Source organism: Lacerta agilis, chromosome 7, assembly GCF_009819535.1.
Source record: "Lacerta agilis isolate rLacAgi1 chromosome 7, rLacAgi1.pri, whole genome shotgun sequence".
Classification (NCBI taxonomy): Eukaryota; Metazoa; Chordata; class Lepidosauria; order Squamata; family Lacertidae; genus Lacerta; species Lacerta agilis.
Window position 1 is genome coordinate 38123332 of NC_046318.1, and position 24829 is coordinate 38148160.

At 37.9% G+C, this 24829-nt stretch overlaps 1 protein-coding gene across 7 annotated transcripts in view; it reads left to right on the forward strand.

Moving 5' to 3' along the window:
* The window catches only part of SPIRE1 (spire type actin nucleation factor 1), an 89537-nt gene that overhangs the window by 62179 nt on the left and 2529 nt on the right, over window positions 1-24829 (forward strand). For 2 of the 7 annotated variants that reach the window (XM_033154855.1, XM_033154856.1), the window contains 9 exons: window positions 5186-5352; window positions 8472-8562; window positions 9859-10001; window positions 11606-11659; window positions 13079-13252; window positions 19234-19371; window positions 20249-20319; window positions 21340-21367; window positions 21790-21926. In XM_033154855.1, the coding sequence (XP_033010746.1) occupies window positions 5186-5352; window positions 8472-8562; window positions 9859-10001; window positions 11606-11659; window positions 13079-13252; window positions 19234-19371; window positions 20249-20319; window positions 21340-21367; window positions 21790-21926 (1003 nt within the window). The remainder of the gene's footprint in view (window positions 1-5185; window positions 5353-8471; window positions 8563-9858; window positions 10002-11605; window positions 11660-13078; window positions 13253-19233; window positions 19372-20248; window positions 20320-21339; window positions 21368-21789; window positions 21927-24829) is intronic. The other 5 variants (XM_033154857.1, XM_033154858.1, XM_033154860.1 and 2 more) reach the window with 3 other exon arrangements.

Consider the following 24829-nt stretch of genomic DNA (forward strand, 5'->3'; position numbering starts at 1 on the left):
TTAGAGTTTCATTGGTAAAGAACAGCCAAGTCTCTACAAGGAACTTACAGTCTTAAAACTGAGAGTGGGGGGCAAGAAAGGGAAGGAAGGGAAATAGAGTGCAGAAGATTGGTAGAACTGGAGGAAGGGTTGTAACAGGAAACAAGGGCTTAAAGTCAGAGTGGACATGTGGATGAAGAAGTATTTTGAGATGGTCTGAGCAGCAGTAGGGGTCAGTGTTTTGAGTAAAGACTGAGTGAGTAAAGAGGATGTGATAGGAGGCTGTAAGTAATGGAAGGTCTCATCTCTATCAAGAGCTGAAAAGAGTTCCAGCAGCTCTTCATAATCCTGTTGCTGAAGGTGACACCAAAGTATGTCAACCATCAGATAGACTCTTGGGAAGATCAAGGGTATGAAAATCTGTCTGTACAGGCAGTAGGAACAAGAACCATTGGTTTAACAAGCCCCTTGTTTTATTTATACCTCAACAGGTTGCCACAGAAACACAACTCTACATTAGTCCTTCAACATTGGACAAGCCACTAGCCCAAAACCTATGTGGCTGTGTAATTTTCACAGCCTGGTTATACTTAGATTTTTATTACAAAATCTCCCTTGTATAAATCGGATTTGGGGGGGGGGGACACTAAGGAGAAGGAGTCAAATCTCATGGCCCATCAAACATTCCAGTAGAACCGTCCCATGCAAGCTGTCTTTGTCACCAGAAAGGGGAGGCGGTACATTCTAGCCACCTTTTATTGAATTTGTGTGAACTAGTGAGTGGCTGCAACAGGAGGGAAAGTGAGCCCATCCAGTTCCCCCATCTGAGAGTTGTCTCCCACCCTGTAACCACTACAGTTCCCTCAGGTTTCTGACATTTACTCTCCAGGAGGGTGTTGCGTTAAGCCTTTGCTGCCATACTTGGTTTCCCCCAGAAGACCTGTTCCATCTCTTGGTGTGTGCCAGTGTGTGTTAGAGGAACATGGGGAATGCCTATGGAGTCACTGACTTTAAAGTTATCAGAATATGTTACTACATTGGTCATGCTTGCTGTTCATATTTTCCTCGCCTCTTAAATTTAGACAACCCTTCTAATTGATACTTCTAGTCAGTTTTAGCAGCTGGTTAGACAGAAGTGTTGGGAGAGGAAGGTTTTTTGTTTGTTTCTGTTTTTAGCTTAAAAGTGCTGCTTTCTTGTTTTGAAGATGTGCATTTCAGTGGTTTTATGTAAAAGAAGGTGACAGGGAGTGTATTTCACGTTATATGTAATTTTATTTATGTATGTGAAGTGCTGCCCATTTTATTTTGGTTTGAATTCAGGTTCTAACTAGAAGATAGAAGAACTGAGGTACAAGAAAGGGAGAGATGGATTGTTCCCGTAATCTAGCTATTCTTGGATTATCCGCTCCCCCAAAATGTAACTGGAAATCCACTTCCATAGAGCTTGTAAATTAAATACTTTTTAAGACTGAAGCTGAAGCAGTTGTTCAATTGATCTTGAAATGGTTCAAATAAATTACTTGATGTTTCGACCAGCTGTGCAAAGAGGATTCAGTAATTAATAATTTAACAAAGATCCCACCAGGGAACTATTTTCAGAGGAAATGATAACTCTTATTCTTTGAACCCATTGTATACTAACAGGGAAGTTACAGAGGAAGCTGTTTATGGAAATTAAGAAGATTAGGAACAGATTCTTTAATATCGGTGCACAATTCCTGGTATTCAGCTACTTAATTAAATGAAAAGGCCTGAACTAGGATTTCTCCTAAGAAAGTGGATTTGATCAAAGACATAATGTTAACATACAAAAAGCATGGTTGTATGTATGCTTTTAGTATGTTTTTTTCCTTTTTTCCTTTTTGGTTTGATGCTGTCATTTTATTATTTTGGTTATTTTATTGTCTGTGTTTGTTCATCAAGTAAGAAAACTGATAAAAAGCAAAATAAAAAACACAAAATTAATTTTCACCCAGCTACCCTACTGCTACTCCAGCATAACCACACTGAGGACATCAGTTGTTTTTAATTCTGTTTTTGATTAGCAGCATGTAGGGTTACATTGACGTGGTTAATCATAAATTATGGTTTATTGAAACAAGTCAAATTCATAACCCTAGCTTTGAAGTTGGCCTTTTCAAGTTATAACTAGCCACATGTTTAAATATGGACTAGCCACACAATCATATTGAATTGGGAATGCATTTCATGTTCTTATGCATTTGGGAATGCATTTCATGCTCATCCACAATTCCTTTTGTGCCACATTTCTAGGCAAAGGTCAGCACTTTAAAGCTCTGTGTCCAAACCTGCATTTTACCACTGAATCGGGGCAAACAACAATAGGGTTTTCTGCACACAGAGAGTGCGGAGCTGTGCCTGGAAGAGGAAGTCTGGATAATCCCGAAGTCACCTTGTGATTGCACCAATTCTGAGACTTATTTTTATTTTTCTGTCATCTCCAGATTGTATCCATATCTAGGCAAACAGCATATTAAAAATCCTAAGCATCTGTTCTAATTGTCTTTTCCAATGAAAGCTGCTCTTGAACACAAACAGCATATGGTTACATGATTGCTCATGTTCATATATAATTTATGTTCTCTTTGATTCATTTGGTAAACACAGTAATCTGTACCTAGAAAGATAAGGTGAATTCCATTTTGGTTTTGTATTATCTTGTTTTACACCTTAGTGTACGCCGGCTCCCTCAGCCAGTAACGCGAGATGAGCACCGCAACCCCAGAGTCGGACACGACTGGACCTAATGGTCAGGGGTCCCTTTACCTTTAGTAGATACAGATACCAAAATGTCATATCATTAAGGCTCTTATGCATACATGTCTAGGAATAAGCCCCAGTGAAAACAAATGGACTTACTTCTGAGTAGACATGTATAGGCTTGCACTATAAAAAGATCCAACTCAGCCATTTTCTAAAAAGGAACACAGCCTGTGATATTTGATAGCTATTTTTCCATCTTGGCAAGATGAGAAATGTACATTCTGCAGCCAGGCTACTGTTTGTCTTGGAATTGCTTACTAACAGTGGAAGTAACTGCTATTGCTTCCCATTTGTCTGACTAAATTAATCTGTATTGAATTAATTCATTATCATTTTCAGAGTTTATACTGTCAAAAAACAGCCTTTAAAAGCCCTGCATTTACAGTAATTTTGTGGTGTGTGAGAGATCTAATAGCTAGCTGTATTTTTTGCTGTAAATTTAAGGAAGTTGCCCTTTACCGTCTGTTTGAATTATTTTCAGTCTGAATATTGGTTATAAGCAGTTGCTTCCAATATTTTATTCTATTTTTTACTGGTCTGAAGATATTGTGGCCTTGATTCTCTTGAGTTAACTAAAAGCTGGGAAACGGTAGGGATATATATCCCATGACAGGAGGTTACCAGTGTCTGTTGCAGCAAAAACAATAGAGTGTTTCATGACACCTTAAATACCCAACAAATTCATTATGATGTTTGTTTGTTTGTTTGTTTGTTTGTTTGTTTGTTTGATGCTCTTTGCTGGAAGCTCTCTGGGCAGTTCACAGCATTAAAATACAAAATAAAAACAGAAAACACATAATAAAAACAAGAACAAGAACAAAACAAACCCATAGCAATCCCCCATAAACTTCCATAGACTACAGTCCTCATCATTAAATGTTACCTGCAGTTGTGTCTGTATGTTTATCTACACACACACACACACACACACACATGCATGCACACACATACAGTACATACACACATTTGGCAGGGAAGAGGAATGTAAACAGTGAAGTCGAAGGAAAGCAAAGGATGGTGGAAATAGCATAACTATCACAGTCTGCACTTACCTGCACATCATTTTCCTTGCACTTCACTGTTTAGAATCTTCCTCCCTCAGCTCCCTTCGTACATCTGTTGGCTGTTGTCCACAAAAATCTGTTAGGTGCCACAAGACTCCTGGTTTTTTAAAATATATATCTTAAGTGGTAATATAATTATTTAAAGGTAAAAAACAAATGTTTTTCCCCAACTACATATCAGTTGTAAAATACTTACAAGTGTGACAAAAATTAATCTGGTAAAATGCATTTCAAGCTATCCTTGAGCTTTATTCTTTTCTTTTTGTTATATTTTCTGTTAGTGTGTATGTTTCCTTGTGAATTTCCTTTGGGTTCTGCAAGGTGTAAATAGCTGGCTGCTGATATGCTAAAACTATTTTTAGCAATATTGGATGGATGATTTGTTTATCCACAGTTTCACAAAATCAAAGTAGATTTGCCTCTAAAAATAGAAGCAAAGATTTATATAATTGGAATAGATTATTTACAACACCCATCCAAACAGGGCCTGGGATATTCCATAAACAGAAATCATGAACCTGACTCCCACCAAAGCCTTCCTTGTTGCCCATGGGCACCAGGTTGGAGACGTTCAGTTTTTTTTAGTTTGTAATTGCAGAGCAGTTGCTGGAGCTGGAAGTCCTTTGATTTTAAATGATGCTTAGGCAGGGGGCAGAAGTATCAGGGGTGGCTTCCCCACCTAGTAGCCAATCCTGTTTGCTTCCTTGTTGCCCTCCGGTCATGTGGAGCTGACAGTAGGCACTTGCTTCACCCCATGAAGGGACCATGTGTATGTGTGTATGATTCAGAATATGCATTTGGGCAGAGAGTGAAAAATAGGTCGAAGAATCCTAGAATTGGAAGGGACCCTGAGGGTCATATAATCCAACCCCCTGCACAGAAATCTTTTGCCCAACATTGGGCTGGAACCCACAACCCTGGGATTAAGTCTCATGCTCTACTGACGTAGTTATCTTTCAGCACAACTGGGGGGGAAACTGCTTTGTGGTCTCGTAGAAGTACAGGAGGGTTCACATGGGCAAAAGTGCTCCCCAAGTTTTGATATTTTATTGGTTTTATTGAACTTTGAGCAAAAGGGTTATCTGCTAGAAACACAAATAAGTTTATAATTTGAATGAGATCAGGTTTTTGAAAGTACCATTTGTGAAAGTCACATGCTTCCCTTCCTCCTCCGATCCACTAATGCTTTTCTGTTGCATCACATCCACATTGCACTCCAAAGTCTGTAATTTTATAGAAAAAATAGATACATTTCACAGTTGTGAAATTTCTGCATTAATTGCTCTGTGAGAAACAAGTATAAGTGGAGTTTACTTTTCTACTGTGCCACCACAATAAGTTTTCTCTTTCCCCCCTAGATGTATCAACACCAGAGGCCTCCAAAAATCTTTCAGAAAGCTGTCAGAATGGCAGTTTTGCATCAGAAGCAAAGGTGAATGGCATTGGTGCTACTAAGTTGACGGTACAACGGAAGAGACTTTTGAAAGCTCCCACTTTGGCTGAACTGGATAGCTCAGATTCAGAGGTAAGCTGCTGGTTAGTCCAAACCTCTTTTCAGGATTTGCATTTATATTGATTAATTTCTGTTTCATCACAATTTATTGTTTGAGGTATTATATATTTGTTTGTTGAATAATTTTTTACCCAGAAAAGGTTCACAGAGCAATTACAGATCAATACAAGCAAGTTCCTGCCCTCAGTCTTAAAATCTAAAAAGACATGACACAAAAAGGAATAGGACTAAGGGAGAAGGAAATAAGCAAACTTAGGTTTTAGTTACAAGTTATTCTAATAATCATTTGGGGGGAGGGGAGAGAGAAGTTCAAGAAGAGGTGGAGCCAAAGTTGTTGGTCTCTCAGTTCTGTCAATGGACTGGTCTGTATCCCTTCCCTTCTGCCTTGTGGAATGGCCACTGTCAGATTATGGTCAGATGGAGGTGAATGGCTTCTCAGCAGAGCTGGTTGCCCTGCATCCCTTGAAGGCTGGTGGTTCAGGAAATAGAGTGAAGACAACAAAGACATTGGGCTGTGCAAGATCTTTCAATAAGTTGCATGTGATTCCTGTGCCCAGCACTGCACATTCTTTAAACTACTGAATGAAGAGGAGGCACTGCGATATTTGCCTGTCCATGTTTGGTGTCTTTGGGAGTGCTGGCATGGTTTTGTCTGATTGTTCTAGTCCCAGGGAACTTTATAGCCCTTCCAAATTCTAGAAGCACAGGCTGAATAGCAGCACATAGCATTTCTTGTAGAATAACAGTTTCTATCATAGACTGTCACAAGTCTATCAGAGTTCAACCTTCTTTTTGCTCTTGTCTATATTCAGTAATAGCTTACAGTTGGGTTATAGTGCTGTATTCCCTCCCCTAAATAAAACAAGTAATGAATCAGTCTTGACAAAATGTGAGGTTTTCCCCATTTCCTTTTAAGATTAACAACCCAGTTCTAAAATTTAGTGAACAAAACCCAAGAAGGTTTCCATGAACCTTTGCTAGGACTCAAGGTCAAAGCAATACTTGGACAGGTGACTTAAAGGATGTTCTATGGGGATTCAGTTTGTTTGACTAACAGAGGCAATTGCAAGGAGACACGCCATCAAACAAGTAAACTTCCATGCATCAGTAAGCCAGGTAGCATTCCTGATGCCTATAAAAATTTCCAGGCCATGCATGCTTGTAACAGAAACATTCACCTCTTTCTCACCCCACCCTCAGCTACTGAGGAGTTGGAACAGACAAACTTACAATACCAGAATATTTTTATTACAAAATGCATTGTGATGAAATCATCAAGGTTTTAACACTGTTTATATATAATGCAAACAAGAAGTATCTCAATTAAAGTTAACTCTTAATTAACTTAAACAGAAACTGAATTAATTAAGGCTCTCTCCTCTAAAGTACAAAACAAAACCATAACAGCATAAGATAATACCATTACAAGGTGATAATTTCATTATCAAATGATAATGCTCTTACAAAAACACAAGACAAGGGGATCCGGTTTTGAATAAAATAGTAATAAAACTTTCAATAATCAAACAGCATTCCAGAACATCTCTTATGCAAGAGGAGGGCAACCAAAATGGTCAAAGGCCTGGATACGATGCCTTATGAGGAACAGCTTAGGGAGCTGGGTATGTTTAGCCTGGAGAAGAGAAGGTTAAGGGGTGATATGATAGCCATGTTCAAATATAGAAAATGATGTCATCTAGAGGAGGGAGAAAGGTTGTTTTCTGCTGCTCCAGAGAAGCAGACACGGGGCAATGGATTCAAACTACAAGAAAGAAGGTTCCACCTAAACATTAGGAAGAATTTCGTGACAGTAAGAGCTGTTCGACAGTGGAATTTGCTGCCAAGGAGTGTGGTGGAGTCTCCTTCTTTGGAGGTCTTTAAGCGGAGGCTTGACAGCCATCTGTCAGGAATGCTTTGATGGTGTTTCCTGCATGGCAGGGGGTTGGACTGGATGGCCCTTGTGGTCTCTTCCAACTCTAGGATTCTATGATTCAGTTAAAGTCTTGATTACAGATGGATAGATAGTTCAGATTTGGTTTATGCCAAGTTCACATTTATTTTTAAAGTCTGTTTCACCCTCTAGGGACAATCATGTCATCCCCACCCCCTGCCATATAATCATCTTCAGAGTGACGACACATAATTACAAACTATTGTTCCGGGGGCCTTTGCAGCTCCATTTTTAATCCATGCAAGAGGAGCTGTACTTTGTAGCTGCTCAGAATGGCTTGTACCTTTAAAAAAAAAGTTAAAAATGAAGCTCTTGAACCACCTTGTAGTATTTGTTGTGGATCTGGATTCCAAAGAGAACCACGTTATGACCTGCAGAGAAATCTTTCTTTGTGTTTCAATGAGTTTGCTTTGGAATATGGACTTGAAAATTTCCACCATGCCATGTCTTGATTTGGTGATAAAGTACTTAAACAAAAGCAACAATCAGTGAAAGTGCTTGAGTGTAATTTCTGGGCTATAGCTGATTTAACTTGAAATTCCATTTTTGAAAGAAGATGCCATAAAAGAAAAATGTAAAGCTCCTGTTGCTGGCAGGGGACAGTGATTTATTCAATGCTTATAGCCAGGAGCATACAGCTTGGATTTTGTATCATGTAAATAAGACCGTAGGTTGAATTTCATGATATAACAAATTGAAAGTAAATTATCAATACAGTTTAAAGAAATAGGAAAAATAGTATATTGAGTAGAAATACCAGCTAAGTAATCATGCTATACTTTATAAGTATGTAAGCCACAAGCTCTATTCTAAATTCAAATGAATAAAAGTAATATTTGTTGAGTATATACATAAGAAAATTTGTGGAAACAGAGCAAAGAAGTATATGAGCAAAGGTGTTTGGGGGGACAACCACAAGATTTTGTAATCTTTGGTCTTCTAGCAATATTTTTATTAATGTGATCCAGTGACTATATATACTAGTATTTTTTGTACCTTGTGTGGATAAAAACTCTGATCCTGGCACATGAAAAATTGCTAATAACTAGATAGTAGAAATGCTAAAGCATTTCTTTTAATTGGAACTTGTTAAATAAAGTATTGTAGATGTTGTCTGCTTTTTAAAGTGGAAGCAACTGATCAGCAAGAACATCTAAAGGACCCATTTTCTTTCTTTTAGGAGGAGTATGTACAGAAATCACCCAGCAGCAGTAGTATTTCTCCCTCCCAAATGGAAGATATATTTCCAGAGACCATATCTGGGAAAAAGGGTAAGAATCCAACCCTTGAAAAAGTGTGCAGTATAGTAGGAACTTCTAGAAGCAGATGACTCTAGCAAGGGACACCCAATTCACTAAGTTAAAGGAAACTTGTGCAGCAATATGGGTCTATCTTGGACATATCTCGTAAGGAGAGCAGGAAACCGGTTGTGGAAAACTCTTTTAAGTTGAATTAATTTGGTAATGATTAATTCTTTTAAGCTGAATTAATTTGGTAATGATTTGTAAAATAAATAAAAATAATTGGCAAAAAAGGAAAGTCCTGGTGCCCAGGGAGTCTGATCTGGAACAGACTGAAGTAAAATACAGGTGTGATACAGGATCTATTGACAACCTTTGCATCAACCTTTAAGTCTTGAACATCTGAAATCCTCACGATCTCCTGTGATTCTATAGATTTATACTGGCCATATGAGGAGTGTTTGAGCAACACACCTATCAAAACAGCTGTGTTGGCATATGCCCTCTTTCATCTATGGGGTAGCTACAAATGTTTTGTTTTGAGGTCAAAACATTAAGAGTGATGCCAGCGGAGAGGGAGGGGAGGATTATGCTTTTGTAACTCCATGGTCTTTTTTTTAAAAAAGCTCTTCACACTTTCAGATGAGGTTGTGATTACTAGGGAGCAGTGCCCAATATTTCTACTCATTAGGTGTAGAATCCTGCTGTAGCAAAATCCACTGGTAGTCATGTGAATCTGTAGGGATGGGGTATAATGAAGCAAGAAATCATTTTAGCCACATTAGAAAATACTGCTAACAGTCTGTACAATTGTACATATGTTAATTATTTGAAAACTGTATCTTTATAGCAACCACCGATGTAGTGAATAAATGTTGCAAAGTTCTAGTGGTTTAGATGTGGATTGAGTAAGGGAGTTACCGGTAAATCATTAGTTCAACTAACCTGAATTGTTGGGGAAATAGTTTAGCCTCACTCTGGGTTGATTTCACTCCAGGGTATGTGGTTTATAAATAAACCTTAGCCCACGTCTTTGTTATCTTCCCCTGAAGGTGTTAAAATAAATCTTCCCCTAAAGGTGTTATTAGATTTTGGCTTGGAAGCTGACTTTGAATTGTTTTTATAAATCTGCCACCATAATAAATACACTGAAAATTGTGTTCAACACTTGATGCAGTTCCACTTATTAAAGCATCACCACAGTTTGATCAGAACAATAGGATTGGGTTCCTTTGATGTCATTGGTCCTGTTCTTAAAAGAAAATATCTGATTATTAGCAAAGTAAACTGTTACTTAGAACTAATTGATGCTGATTGAATTTATAGTGCCTCCGAAATTCTTGCCAATATCATCCACACCACAACCAGAGAGGAGACAGCCACCTCAGAGGCGACATTCCATTGAAAAGGAAACACCAACCAATGTTCGACAGTTCCTGCCACCTACAAAACAGAGCTCCAGATCACTTGTAAGTAGCGTGGTAGATTATTTTCGACACTGGTTGTTGGGTAAAGACATAACAACTCCACAACAATGAGAGGATAATGAAATGCTGTATTGAAACCCAGATGCAATACTACCTTGAACTGTGTGAGAATTTGAATCAGCACTTGAGCTTCATCCACTGTAAACTGATTGGAAACTCCGGGAGAAAACTCCGAACTTTCTGATTCAAGTTTTGAATGTTGTGCTTAAGCGTTGATGACATTTTTATTTAAATACGCTAACAAAATTATTATGTTTCTAAATAACAAGAAGGTTGATATCCCCACACACACATACCACGTTACCGGTAGTTTGATTAAAAAAGCTCAGAGCAGATGTGATCGCATGACAATATAAGAATCCATTGAGGGCAATTTTTTAATTTTTTATTGAAAACAAAGTACAGCAGATTAGCCACTTGGCTTTAACTGAAAGCATTTTCCCAACAGCATGTAAGTGTCATGGGAGAACAAAATGCCTGCTTTGGGGCTGGCACTGTGCCTTAAATAACTTGGATTTCATATGAGAGTTCCAAGTTCACTTATTAGTCTCTTGTTCCTTGCCAGAAGGGCCCAAGAGTGTCCCTTAGAACTGAGGAAGACTGAAAGAAGTTTTTGAGAGAGCAGGGGGCACTTGCAAGCTCTTCAAGTCAATTAATTTGCATTGCTTAACTTGAAGAGAGCCCTTCTTATTCCTCCTTCGCTCAAGAGGCCATGATTTGGATGCCAACTCTTCAAGGTGCTGAGGTTAACTTGTATTAAATAATATACTTCACTAATGTAGAGGGCACAGTCTATTCCCCAAGAAGAAATCAAATGGTTTGATGTCATATGATTCTAACTTGAGTACATCTTATGATCCTAGGTAAATGGCATTTCAGTAACCTTAAGCTTATTTGTTAGTGCAGCATGCAGAGTACAACACAAAAAGAATTATTTTTGAAGAGTTAGCTAAAGAGAGTAATTGTTTTATACATGAGATACAGTTTGTTTGAAGTATGGCTGAGGGAAGTAATCAACATATAGAAAATCTAACTTTTTTATGTAGTACAAAAATGTTTGTTTCCACTGAGGCCTACCACACCATAGCCACATATCTACACGGTGGAAAAATTGTTTGGGAGTATTTAATTGATTGCCATTTCTGATTAACATTATTCTGATCCTGTACAAAATTGGGGTTTGTTTTTTGTGCTTTTGAAAAACTTCCCAGCTCATCCATCCTTTTATAAAATAATCTGAAAACTTAATTGATTGTCTTCTTTAAGTATTTTTACTATTCATTTATAGGGACCTCTTATGCTCTCTTCTTTAAATAAAAAGGCACAAAAGAATCAAATTTACTGCCAGCTGATATCAGGTACTAGCTGGGTTTCACTTTTAGAGCCCAGTCTGTGGAAGAAAGATGTTCTTTGGCAACTGTGTTTAGTTATTGAGATCTAAGGTAAGATGGGAGCAAGAACTGTAAATATAATATCTGTTCATAAAATTACAGCAGATACGAAAAACAAAATTTAGATGGAGAACTTTACATCTACAAATATTTCTGAATAACAATCTAATATTTTATATCTTGTACTATCAAAAGGAGCACCCCCTTTTTCTGTTCTTGTTTGGCCTTATGAGAATGAGGAGGCTTCTTGTAAGTATTCATCCTTTTTTTCTTTTAATTTTTTGTATTCCGCCTTACTTGTAAAACTACCAAAGGCGGCTACAACATATCATTAAAACAACAACATAGCAAAATAAAATGAAAAAGCCAAAGTAGCAGAAGCACCCCCCCCACAAAATTATCAATAGAAAGTATAAATCGATAGCAATTGGCCAAATCACAGAAAACAAAATAAAAATCAGTTTAGCTCATAATCTTATTTAGAGTGGCCTTTACCCATTTAAGTTCTTGGCTTGATGGAATTTCTTAAAAGAGAACATTTCACAGCATGCCACAGGTGAAATCACTCTGTTCTGAGGAAATGTTTGTGTGGCACAGATATTGAAAAGAGTGCATGGAAGTGATACATAAAGAGGAGGCAGTCCCTTTAGATTTGCAGGTTGTTTGTCTCTGGTGCATCTGCATCCCAGTGTTTCAACCATTAACTAATCCAGAAAATGTATAGTTTACTTAATCAAACCAAAGAAGAAATTTCAAAGAAATTCCTTGATGGAACTGGATTTGAAGTAGTAGGCACAAATGTTATAAGGTTTATTCATACCATAGAATAGTTTTCTCCTTGGTTCATCATTTTGCTGAGAAAGGGAGAATATGAAAGTTCATGTCCATTTAATATGCCTAACGTAACATAAGAATGGCTGCATTAATTTCTGTAGTATCAGAAAGCAGCACATATATTGGCAATGAAATATAGTTCTGTGTTAATACTTGTAGCTTTATGCACACTTCATACATTTTTGTAAACAAATGTGGCTCAGTCATGGCTATTTTAAAAGATGATGTGAGAAGAGAGAGATTATTATGGTGTTTTGTTCATGATAAATGTATTTGTATTGTGTAATAGTGCCTCCTAGGGGTAATACCTGACATTTCATAACCTTTTTTTCAATAAAAACTCTAGAAATTTAAGCAGCTACTTCAAATTATCATTGAAGACTTTCAGTGTCATTAAACACTGTTAGACTTCCTTGCCTAGTTCTAACATATGGCTTTAGGGATGCAATTCCATTACTGGACAGGCTCAAAATATGAAGGAAGTGACATAAGTAAGCTCAAAATGTTACCTACTTTAAATTTAATGGCAAACTTCTTCATCCCTTCCCCCAGGATTGATGAAATTTCATGGCTTATCTTCTGCTCCAATGATGGCAGTTGGTCTTCCAAGGTGAAAGAAACCCCATCATTTCCAGTGAACAGAAAGTTGCCTGTTTTTTCAGCAGGATTAGAAGGGAACTCGTCCTATTTCACATACTAGCTACAGTTCGTTAAACTGTCTTGCTAGTATGCTAAGGAAATTAATACTGTAGCTGGAGTTACATAATCAGAAGCACTGGTAAAATTGTTGCTCGTGTTCAGCAATCCCTTTTCTCCTTCCTGTCTGTTGTTCAGGTTCCCAGGATAACAAGTTTATTTCCAAGGATGACGCTCAAAACACTTTTCCCAGCCATACATACAGCCTCCCAGCTTAGCTCCCATCCCTTTGAAGCAGCCTTATTTGGGGTGGCAAGGACTATATATTATCTTTGTGAGAGAGCTTTTAACAACAAGTGGACACTCTCAAAGGTTTGCCTTGCACTGCTGCCTATATACTTTCTTAGCCATCTTCTTAGCCATCTTTTTCTCCCCTCAAAAAGGGGAGAGCTTTCAAAGCTATGGCAAGAATTAATAGCCTAGATTGTCACTGGATTCTGATTCAAATTGATTTCAACATCTGTAGACTTTTCTGTGCATGTGTAGATTCTCTAATCAATTTGCTGGGGAACAGAAATCACTTATGAAAGGACAGCAAACTAAAAATGCAACATCACAAGATTATTAGGGAAGGAATTGTCATAATCTTAAATCAGTGGAATCTAAAAAATAAAAAAGCAGTGGAAAGCCAGTTCAGAAGAATTAAAAAATTATTTTAAAACCACTTATCTGAAACCACAGATGTCCAGTTTTGCCCAAATTTTGATATTTATACATTATTTCTCTCTATGTGTGTGCCAACTCAGCAAGCAAATTTAATCACAAACCAGTGTTTATAAATCAAGTAGGTTTAAGAAGCATATTGGATTCTGAAGATTTGTGTAAGGACATCTGAGGGAAATTTTAATATATTTGTTACAATAAAATTGAATTGCAGAATATATACAATGTAGGTTTTCTTTCTCTACCAATCTCAATATTTACTATATTTTACCTGATTAAAGTTACTCCTTCATTAGTTTTTTTCATAAGTAGCAATACAAGAGTGCAAGATATATGGGACACTTTCAGTCCAGTCAAATGAGCCATTTCCACCATGAAAACAGTGCTATTAGCTTCAAGGCTCCATTTTACTAGTAAAACCCCAAAGCTAGATAAATTGTTTCTGGTGCAGGAAGAACTATCAGCCAGGACCCTGGCCTTCTGTCTCAGCCCAGTGGAGGCAAGATTAGCAGCAGCCCTTGGGTCCACTCACATTAGTGGCTTGAAACACAGCAAGTTTGTTTTTCTCTGCTGTGTTTCAAGCCTTATTTGCATAGTTTTCCACATTAGGGAGGGGCCAGGGATGTCTTCAACTGATGCACATGGCATTTTTGGTTTCCTGCCCCTGCAACCCCCCTGGAACTCTTGTTCGTGAAGCTGTCATCTGCACCTGCACAACTGCTGTTGCCTTCTCAGCATCCAGTTTTCTAATCAGATTAAAGCTGGTTTGAGGAGGGAAAAGCCTCATGAAACCTCAGTAGTACTTGTCAAGAAACTACAGGATTGTGGCTAACAACATGTTAATGTGATTTCAAAAATTAGCAGTGTGGGCGCACTGGATGCAAAGTGGTAATATGAACACACCCCAAATTAGAATATAGAGTGGAACTGAATGAATTTTCCTCACTTTGGATTCTGAGATACCTCTAGCAACAGCTCCATGAGGCTGGGTTATGAACCCCCCCCCCCCAAAAAAAAATCCCTAATCATAAAGGGTGCTTCCAAATGGGTGTTTATTAGGAGATTGCAAGTTTTTTCTGCAGTGATCACACAGTGTCATAATCATCAAAATGCCAGCCTTTGTTTTTTGCCATGTAATTAGACCCTTTCCACAGAAAATCCAATAAATTATTTTTTAAAAAACACCCATTGCCAGTGAAGCCATATGTGAAATCTGAATGACTCATTTACAACGCTAAGCCCAGTTGGAAGCACTCTTAAACTATTCCATACTCAGACTGTTTGTCATGTTCAATAAAAATTGGATTCAGTACGTATTTAGAAACGAAAGTTAAACTCACATAAAAACAACAGTATTACAGATATTTAATTATTTGTGGGGAAGAGTCGATAGGCACAAACCAGAGAAATTTCTCCTTAGGAAAAATGAAAAGGCATGACAATGCTCTAATGCGTCTCCCATGCATTTTAATGGGGATTGTTGAAAAGGCATTACAAGTATATTTTAGCAACTATTTTAAATACATGGTGATGAATCACAGTCACGTTTTACAGCCTGTTGGGTACAATTAACATAAGATGGAAATTAAATTGCTTGGATCTAAATAGATCTTTTGTCCATCATTCCCTGCCCCACCCCCATATCTGACCTCCCATGTCCTATCACGATTTTGAAGCTCCTTTCAGTTTCAAAAACAGTTTGCCATACAAAAAAGGGGGGCAACTGTTGGGGCAGGGACACAAGTCCAGTAGAGTTTTTGAGATCATGGGAGTAATTCCTTTGTTGTTTGGATCCTGGCCAATATTATTAGAGAGACGCAGAGTGATGCAGGCACTACATACTGAGACTCACATGATGAAAAACCTCCTTCAAGCACTAAAGACTATGTGGTCCTTTTCAGATAAACATCAAAATTTACATAACTGACCTTCTGGTTCCCAGGTTCTGGGAATGCAGTCAGACATGCTTGTCATTTTGAAATCATGATTGCTTGTGCTTCTGCTATATCAAGTTTTATTCAATATTAACATGTGTTCAAATCCAGCAAATAGTGGATTTTCATTATTTTTATTTTTAAAATCTTAGAAATAAAAAGATATTAGACAATGTTGTACACTCTGTTACAAGTACTCATGATAGTGGAATGGATTTTGTATGGAACTGGTAATGCCAAATGCCTCTTTCAATAAACTTCAATTGGACTGCTCAATGACTTGCTTTCATTAAAAGGATATTAGCTGATACGTAATCTCATTTCAACATCTCAAAATATATTCCCATAAGAACTCATTATCTCTATCATTTGTTTTAATGTTGCATTTCAGTTTGGTTGTCCTTGTGTTAGCTTCTTGAAAATGAAAAAAGCATTTAGACAAAAAATATTTTTTTGCTCATGTCTGTAGTTGTACATAGATTATTTTTTTAACGGACATAATATTTTATTTATCTACTGTAGTGGAGAACAATAGAGCATATTCAAGAAAAAAAACCTAAGAGGCATAGCATAGTTCACATTTTCACTTATTAGTTGTACAAATAAAGCTATTACAGAACTCCAGTGTAGCAGGTAGTAATGGGTCCTAAAGTATTCATTAAGTGGTATTTTAATTGGTTGCAGTCAGTAAAGACAGCTAAGGGAAGAATTTAAGCAAATATTATTAGAATTGAAATCTTTTAAAAGGCTATTCCATGTATTACAAAGCAGAAAAGATTGAGGTTGTGGTCTATACTGGCTCTCTAGTGAGTGTGTCTGTATGGTGCACACATTTCCAAACTTTTAAGTTTTCTCTGAAATGGTATGTGTATCACTTTAGTGTAATCCTAAGTATACTTAAATGGAAGAAATTATAGCACAATAATAGTGTTGTGCTAATAGTAGTGAACTAAAGTCCACTTAACCCTGACACTCACTGGCTATCCTTGGACCGGGCACATGCACTCAGCCTAAGCTGCCTTGTGATGATAAAGTGCAGGAGGGGGTGGCAGAGATAAATATAATAATGATGATATAGTATAGAAATTCTCATTGAATATGGTGGACTAGCATTCAAAAGCCATCCTGCTCAGAGTAATGGTTCAGTTCTGTATGTCCATTAGATTTTGGCTTTGTGTTTCTCATCCCAATGCGGCATCATAGACTGCTTTTGGAACACTGGGGTATAGTCAGTATATTGATATGGTGTTAGTCTGCTGTTAAAAGGAGGGAGATAGATATGCTCAGAAGAAATGTTCTTGGGGGATAGGGGACATAACTACAGTACTGCATGGAGGTCAACCACAGGTAGGATGGGGTTTAGTACCGCCACGCATGCATCCCTTTTGCATTAAAAACCAAACCACTTTCCCCTACTTGATATTTTATGGATTGCATCCAGTTGTGCCTCTCTGCTGATGGAAGGTAGGGAGGTGATTTTGGCAAATTCTCCCTTTCTCCTGCTGGTCCATACACTCATCTGCCAAAAGGTCTCCAAATCCTCTTTATCAGATTTGGAGGGGGCTGCAGACTGCCTACTGTTCAGCTAATGAGGCCTTTGCTGGATCAAAGTGCCTTCTGTCCTGAAAGGTTCACTCAAGGCAATTTACATTGATACCAGTTAGACAATGTTATGAAAGCCAAGAGTCTTAAAACAAGTTAACAGAACAAATCCACAGGCAAGAATGAATTAAAAACTAATCAAAAGCCTGCCAAAATCTTAACCACCCACCTAACAATCATCATTGAATAGGCTAATCAAATCTCTTTGGGAGGAGGCAGTTGCATAATCTGATACCCCAACTGAAAAGCCCTGTCACAATCACAAGAAAATGTGACTCTCCTGGTGTTGGAACATGAAGCGAGGCCTTGGGTCAGCCTCCATCACTATTTATTTTGATAGATTCCCTGCCAATCAGATACATTGGCTTTGATCCAGAGTTCTGAAGAACAGAACTCCACTCACTTGAAGAAATGGAAATAAGTATTTTATTTTATTTTTATTCTCCCTTAGCCCTACATCCCTCCTGGGGGTTGAAGGCCTCAAAGGCAGCGTTGTAAGGGATTGGAAGGGGAAACAGGCAAAAGCCACCTATTCTTGCTTGCTCTTTTTGGATTGCAATCCATTCTGTGAATAGAAGGAGTCTTTCTAGTCACTGAAAGCAACTCAGGATCCAACCCAAGACCTTATAATAAAATATTATAAACCATAAATAACTAAGGCATTTAAAAACTAGAAACAGAAACTCTTTAAGAACAGTATCCAAAATAAAACAGATCAATAAAAGGGTTTTTTTATTTAAAAAGCTTGGGAAATAAAAGGGTTTTACCTGGCATTGGGAGCACATTAGAAAGCATACCGGTAATTGTTTTTTGAAATGTGTTGGTTATGAAACATATTTGGCTTTGCTTTGAAGCAAAGTATCCTTCAAAGCAAGCTGTATTAAATTTTGGCTCTTCAGAAAAATGGCATCTTCAACCAGACCAAGAAAGTAATTATTACAAAGGCAAATTTCACTCAGTTTATGGGCACTTTGTGGGCACCTTAAGCAAGATGAAGTTTCTGTGTGTATTCCATTTCTAGATTGGTAAGACTGCAGTTTTTAATATATATATGGTGGCTCCTAAATGCACATTTTTATCTGGTATACATTTTTTTTCTTCCTAAAAGACAGAAAATCTTTAGACTGTAAAATTAAATAACTTTCAGTGATCTTAATTGCATATTTGGTTCACAAATTGGATTTCCAAATGTGCAGTATTATGCTTCTATGCTTATGGAAATTTCCTGCCATTGTTTCAGACAGCTGATAATGTTGGACTTGGATCTAGGCTAAAGTCCTAGCTCCACACCATAGACAACTGGTTGCCCTTGCACAAATCAGTAGGGTCAACATGCCATTTTGCAAGACTTACTGTGCCCTATTAGAAAGCACAACATAGTGGGATGTGCAAATAATTTCTGTCTTTTAGCTAGATTTATTTAATAAATTACAAATAATTGGGAAGTGGTGTTTTATCCTGTGGTACCATCAGTGCTGAATGTGTATTCAGCTTAGCATCAATTTGCTAGGGAGTTTTAGTGTCAGAAAGCAATACTATATTTGTGTCACAAATATCACTGTATGTAACTGTATGAAGTTTAAACTGATACACAACATTATACGGGAACAATATAACCTGTGTGTAATGTTAACCGTACTGGATGTTTAGAATACTATGTTACCTACATATGATACCACAGAATAAAGTTTTCTTTGGGATTGGGCTACTAACAATATCTCGGTCTGTTCTAGGCATCACAGAGTGTCAGACATTTCAGTGAAAATAAGCACCTGTGTTTTCAGTGGCAGGCAACATTATTTTGCATTTTTCTGCATCAGAACACATATCTATAATGTGATGTTCATAATAGTGATTGGCTTAATAAATAACAGTATGTTTTTAGTGAGCATTAGACCCCTTTGGTTGCAAATTCTAAACTCTTAGTCTTCTGGAAACATGTGATGCCTCTGGACCAGATACAGTATACACTTCTGGTTTGGGTGATGAAATCTTTTCTCTCCTCAAATTACTAACCAGGTGACTGGCTCTCTAGGCTGGTGGCTATGAAATTCTGTGAGATACATATTTAAAATAGAACCTTTTGACTTTCAGGAGGAGTTTTGTTACCCAGTGGAATGCCTGGCTCTTACAGTGGAAGAAGTAATGCACATCCGTCAAGTGCTAGTGAAGGCCGAGCTAGAGAAGTACCAGCAGTATAAAGATGTCTATACTGCCCTTAAGAAAGGAAAGGTAAGGATGCTTATGCTGATTTCCCCAGAGAACCGGGAGTGAATGATGAAGAAATTCAGCTAAATGTTATTGGAGCTCCTGAAATTAATGTTAAGTAACCTTCCCCCACTCTCAGCTCAAGGATTTATTCTTGTGCAATAGGATTTTCTCACCTAAATCTGTTCTGGGTTTCCCCCCCCCCCCAACCCTCCAAAGCAAATTTGGGGAGGAAGGAAAGTCCAATTACATACCGGTATGTGTACGTTTTTGAGCTGACAGTACAGTTCTTACTGAACTCTATAGAACTTCTTTCTGAGTAAGCATGCTTTTAGGACTGTGCTATCAGATTACTAATTCAAACGCTTTCTTCTAGATTAAGTAAAGGACTATGAAAACATTTCACAAATTTAATTGCACTGATTTAATCTATAAGGCAGCTGGTTAACTTTACACTTTGGATGCATTGGGTTGCAAACTTCTTTTTCTCCTTGCCTGACCCCCAAATCTATTCCAGCTTTCCCAACCCTCTGAAGCACATTTTGAGGTTGAACAGCTGGTTGCAAGGGAGAGGAAAAGTGGAGGGAGTTGTGCTGCTCATCATAAATGTCACCATCAAATGGGTGGGATTCACCCAATGCACTCCATAAGCAGAAGACCTGTGTAAGGGCTTCTGCTTGTGCAGTTGGGTTTCCCCACTGCATGCTCCCTGAAATTGACTCTGTAGGGTAAGGGATTGTTCCATTTGCCAAGCTGATATACTTGTGCAGACAGAACACTTGTAATAGTGTGACATCAATTTCTACCCTTTATCTTCACTGATTATTTTTTTTTTAGATGTTAGTAAATTGATTTTCTAGAAAGACCTACTAATGCTATGGGCTCTTCTCAATTTTTGTAGCTCTGTTTTTGTTGCCGAACAAGGAGGTTTTCTTTCTTCACCTGGTCCTATACCTGTCAGTTTTGTAAAAGGTAAGCCTTTGGTTTTCATAGTAACCAATAACTAGTGAAGGCACTGGAGCAGAATTCTGTTTGTTTTATTTGTACCTTTTTGTGTTACATTTAGTATGTAATTGAAGGAGAAAAGGTGATATTTGTACTGTATTTAGGAGTAAAGGAGAATTTGAACAGGGAGTTTTTGCGTTTTCCTAGATAAGGAGTAGGGATGATTAGCAAATGCTCATTATGGGATAGGACATACAAATTAAACAGAATAAAAGCACTTTCAGATTCAGTGTTAATATTTAAAGTTGGTAGAATTACATAAAAAGAACAAGTTGCCAAAGAAGGGAGTAGATGCTCCAACAACATATCTCAAATGCCATGGTTGTGCAAGTTTCTTAGAATCAATATCTTAAGAGCAGGAAATGGATGGATGATATTTAGTCCCCCTGGTTTGCAGATACATGTTCACTAATACAAACTACTTGCATGAAATTATAAGAAAACATTGCCACTCAAGTTTAATGTTCCTGCAAGATTCCCGTAAGAGCCATTTAAAATCTGCCATCTAAACTTCTAAGATGTGATTAAATAAAAAGAAGAGTGCTGATGTCGAGTCTGAATGGGGCTCTTGGGTTTTTCACACATTCCATTCCTAATTTCCTGATAATGGTTAAGATCTATAGGACTGCTTATGGAAACATGGCAATCGTGGCTTGTGAGGTCCCTAAACTTCTCATCTAAGCTATGCCCTAAAATTAGGCAACACTTTTGTAGCCCAGGACTGCAGTTGAAACATGAAGCTGGGCAAGACCCAGGCCATGTGTTCAAGATTCGTTGGATGACGATCCTTTGTTTTTATTTTTTGCCTCTTCCTGAGTTCTGGTATTTAAGCTAAAGCCAGTGAAATTCAAAAATAGTTTGTAGCTCGTAAAACATTTTTAATAGGAAAGAACAATACAACTTTTGAAGAGAGGTGTCCAGTGCTGTCCTGCAAAAGTATTACTACATTTAGTTGAGTAAGTCAAGTATTTTCTTTTTCTTTTATAGGCCTGTATGCTCACAGTGTTGCAAGAAGGTAAGTTCAGAAACCTATGAATCCTTCATCATTTTATAAATGGTGTGATTCATCAGGAACAGCTGCTTTACTATCATCCAAAACTATAAAGTACAACAGGAAAAAAATTCAGCAGAACCCCCCCCCCAAAAAAAAACAGTTTACAGCATGCACTGCTTTGAATATACTTGCCATATATACGGAGTAGTGTTCATGCACTCATATTTCTTTTCTTACAATGTTTGCAATATATGTGCAGTATTTTTAAAAACGGAACTCCTGTAGAAGTCTGCAGGGAATGCATTGCTTTGATATCTCTGTGGTTCACAAATTCTGGGTCATTGCCACTGGGAATATGCTTGTGAAAGTTGTACAAGCCCACATAATGGCACTGTCTCTAGGTAGCTCAAACTATAATTGTTATTATCTTTCCTTTGTAACAGATGCGCCTGCCATCAAAGCCATATTCTACACTTCCCATCTTTTCTCTGGGACCTTCGGCTTTACAGAAAGGAGAGAGTTTTATGAGGCCAGATAAACCTTCCACTAGCCATCACCGGTCACTTAGGGGCATGCCAAGGTAAGTGATACTTCTGATTAAGATTACACTGCTTATCTACTACCAGCTACTTTCATGGTCTATATTCCATAGTTCATTTTATTTGTGGGCAGTGAATTGTTACATATATTTACGGTATTTCTAAGATGCTCTTGTAGATGCTTACTGTTATTCTCTCTTTTTTAAAAATACAATTAAATGGGGGGATAAGTCAAAATTTAAATAGAACACTGCAGAATTACAATTAGGTGACATTTGCAAAATTAAACACAAAATTGTATTCTATTTCAAAAGGAAATAACCAAAGTTAAAAGTGGAAAAATAGGCAAGAATCTGTATAAAATGGATTAAATAGTAATTTAACCATCCTTGCCAAACCTGACTTCAAATCAGTATAAAACAACAATATATTTTGCTCAACCATAGAGCTTTGTTCAAGTCCATAAATTGCTGCCAATTTGTGGCAAATTTATCTTATCTTTGGCTTTTTTCTTTAAATCTTTTTTTTTTAGAAGAATTTATTAGCATTTTCATAATACAACACAAACCCAGACCCACACCTACAAATACAAAACAATTACAAATACACATAATGCCAGGATTCTTCTTCTTGTTTACATACCTAGCAAAAAAAAAAATTCTATTTCCGAATCTTGACGTTTGACTTCCCCTGCCTTTTCACCTTCGGTTTTAAATCCATATTTTACTTTCTTAACACCTTTTCTCTATAAAAAAAAAAAATTACTTAGATTAAAGATAACACAATTATCTTCATCATCCTATTATATCGTAAATCTTAACAAAATATTCTTATAAAAACTAAACTTATTTCTTCTGTCCATTATCATGCTGCTTTAACTTAAAATCCAATATCCCCTTACTTATTCAAAATAAACTTATAATTAACAAACTTCACTCTCCGATTTCAGATACCATAGCAGACCATTTGAATTTTATATTTAGTACTTCATCCCACCCCCCCTCTGTCCATTGTCTTTCTCTGTCTTTCGCCGGAACCAATCCTCGAGATGTCTTCTTTTACCAAATGTCCACAGATCCAGGCAGTATTCACAACAGACCTTGCATCAAGTTTCAGGGTACACATCACATCATTTCTAGGCTCCTCCGTTTCTTTGTACCATACTTCTTCTTCTTGTAGATATCTTAATTCCATGTCCCATGCCCCCGAGCTCCCACCTCGGGGTCTGGATATTGTAAATTTTCCCGTTCCGGGGCTGCCACCCCCAGAAAACGGGTCGTTTTCCCGGAGTCGCCCAGCCATTTCAGACCATCCTTCAAGTACCCCTTCTAACTCTCTGCCAAGGTTTTCTTCCATTGTGTAAAACATTTGGAAAGCCTCCTCTGTGGGAAGTAAGTTCTTTTTATTTATAATCCCACTCAAGACTTGCAATTTCCGATTAAGCAGTTCCAGCCTCAAGACAGCAAACATTTCTTCCTCCTTTAGACCAGAGTTCAAAACAAGTTCAAACACGAAGTCCAGCATTTTGGAGGAGAGGGTGAGTGTCAAATTTCAGTTCCTGTCTCTTCCTTCCTTTGTTTCAATTGTTTCCCACGTCAGTCCAAATTTCCCATCGCCATTTTTTCTGAAGCCAGAGTGTAAAGATCAAAACTTTAAAGGGAGATATTTTCTGCCCACTTAATCCCCAAAGGGAAATCTCAGCAGTCTCAGTTTTCAAATTCCAAACACTTTGTATCCATTATTGTAGCAGCAGTCACTCAAACTGGTTATTTTCTTTCTCTCCCGAAGGGAGGGAGGCAGGCTCCTTTTCCTCTTCCCCCCGGATCGTTCCAAAGATATAAAAGTCAATCAAAATCAATCAAATACTCACAACCACCGGGTTCTTTCAATTCACTAAAGACAGGTAGAACTTAGACGCTCATCACAGGCTTTGCCGCCGCATTTACATCCCGGTTGGGGCATGTCCCCTATAGCCCGGCTCCGTCGTCCCTTCACCCCCACTCCCCCTTTACAGGGGGAGCGAGGGAAGGGTTCGGAGCCACAACGGGCACAGCCGGGGAGCCCAGGGTGCGGGACGCTCTTCCCGCACCCCACCGGAGCCCCGCTTTGCGGTAGCGGGGCTCCAAACCCCCGGGATGGACTGGGCGCTTCGCAGCCGAAGCAGCCCACGACCACCCGCAATGGCGTCGCCGCCGGAAGTCCTTTTTTCTTTAAATCTGACAGAATGCATTAACCTGGCTATTCATTAACAGTTGGTTTGGTTGCTAATCACCATTTTTGCAAACAATTCTTGCCTCCAACAGCATATATGATGCCACTTTCTTATGTTCTTGTCATACTAAACCACCTGTATATTTTAACAGAAAAAAACAAACAAACAAAAAATAACACTGAGACCAATGGTATTTTATTTTCCTTTTTTTCTTTTTGGTCAATGAACATTCCCACCATATGTGGAAGAAGTCACTTCTCTGTTTCTTGCACTTCCAGCAAATAGATGTATACTGCCACTAATGTACTATTACATTTTTAGAAGTGTACTATAGGTACTTCTGAAAGCTTTAGATCCTATCCTTCAACACGTTTCCAGGCAGTGATCAAAATGTGTGCAATCTATAGAAGCATTTCAACCTCCCTTTTCTTGTGGGAGCCCTTCAAACTAAACCAAAGGTTGGTGGGCTTCCCGTTGTAGCTTCTGAAAGAGGAACTTGGCACACCTCCCTCCCTTAAAAAAACAACAACCCAAACTTCAATAAGTGTATCTTATGTACACATGTGCCTCTTTGGATCTTCACATTAATATTTAAAATTATATTAAAATTTATCTGTGCACCCAATCTTGCATGAAGTAGCTTTAGAGAAATACTCTTTTAATTATCTATTCTTCAAGCCACAATAAGCTACTGTCAAAATCCAGTGTTGCTCCAACAGATGCATCATAATT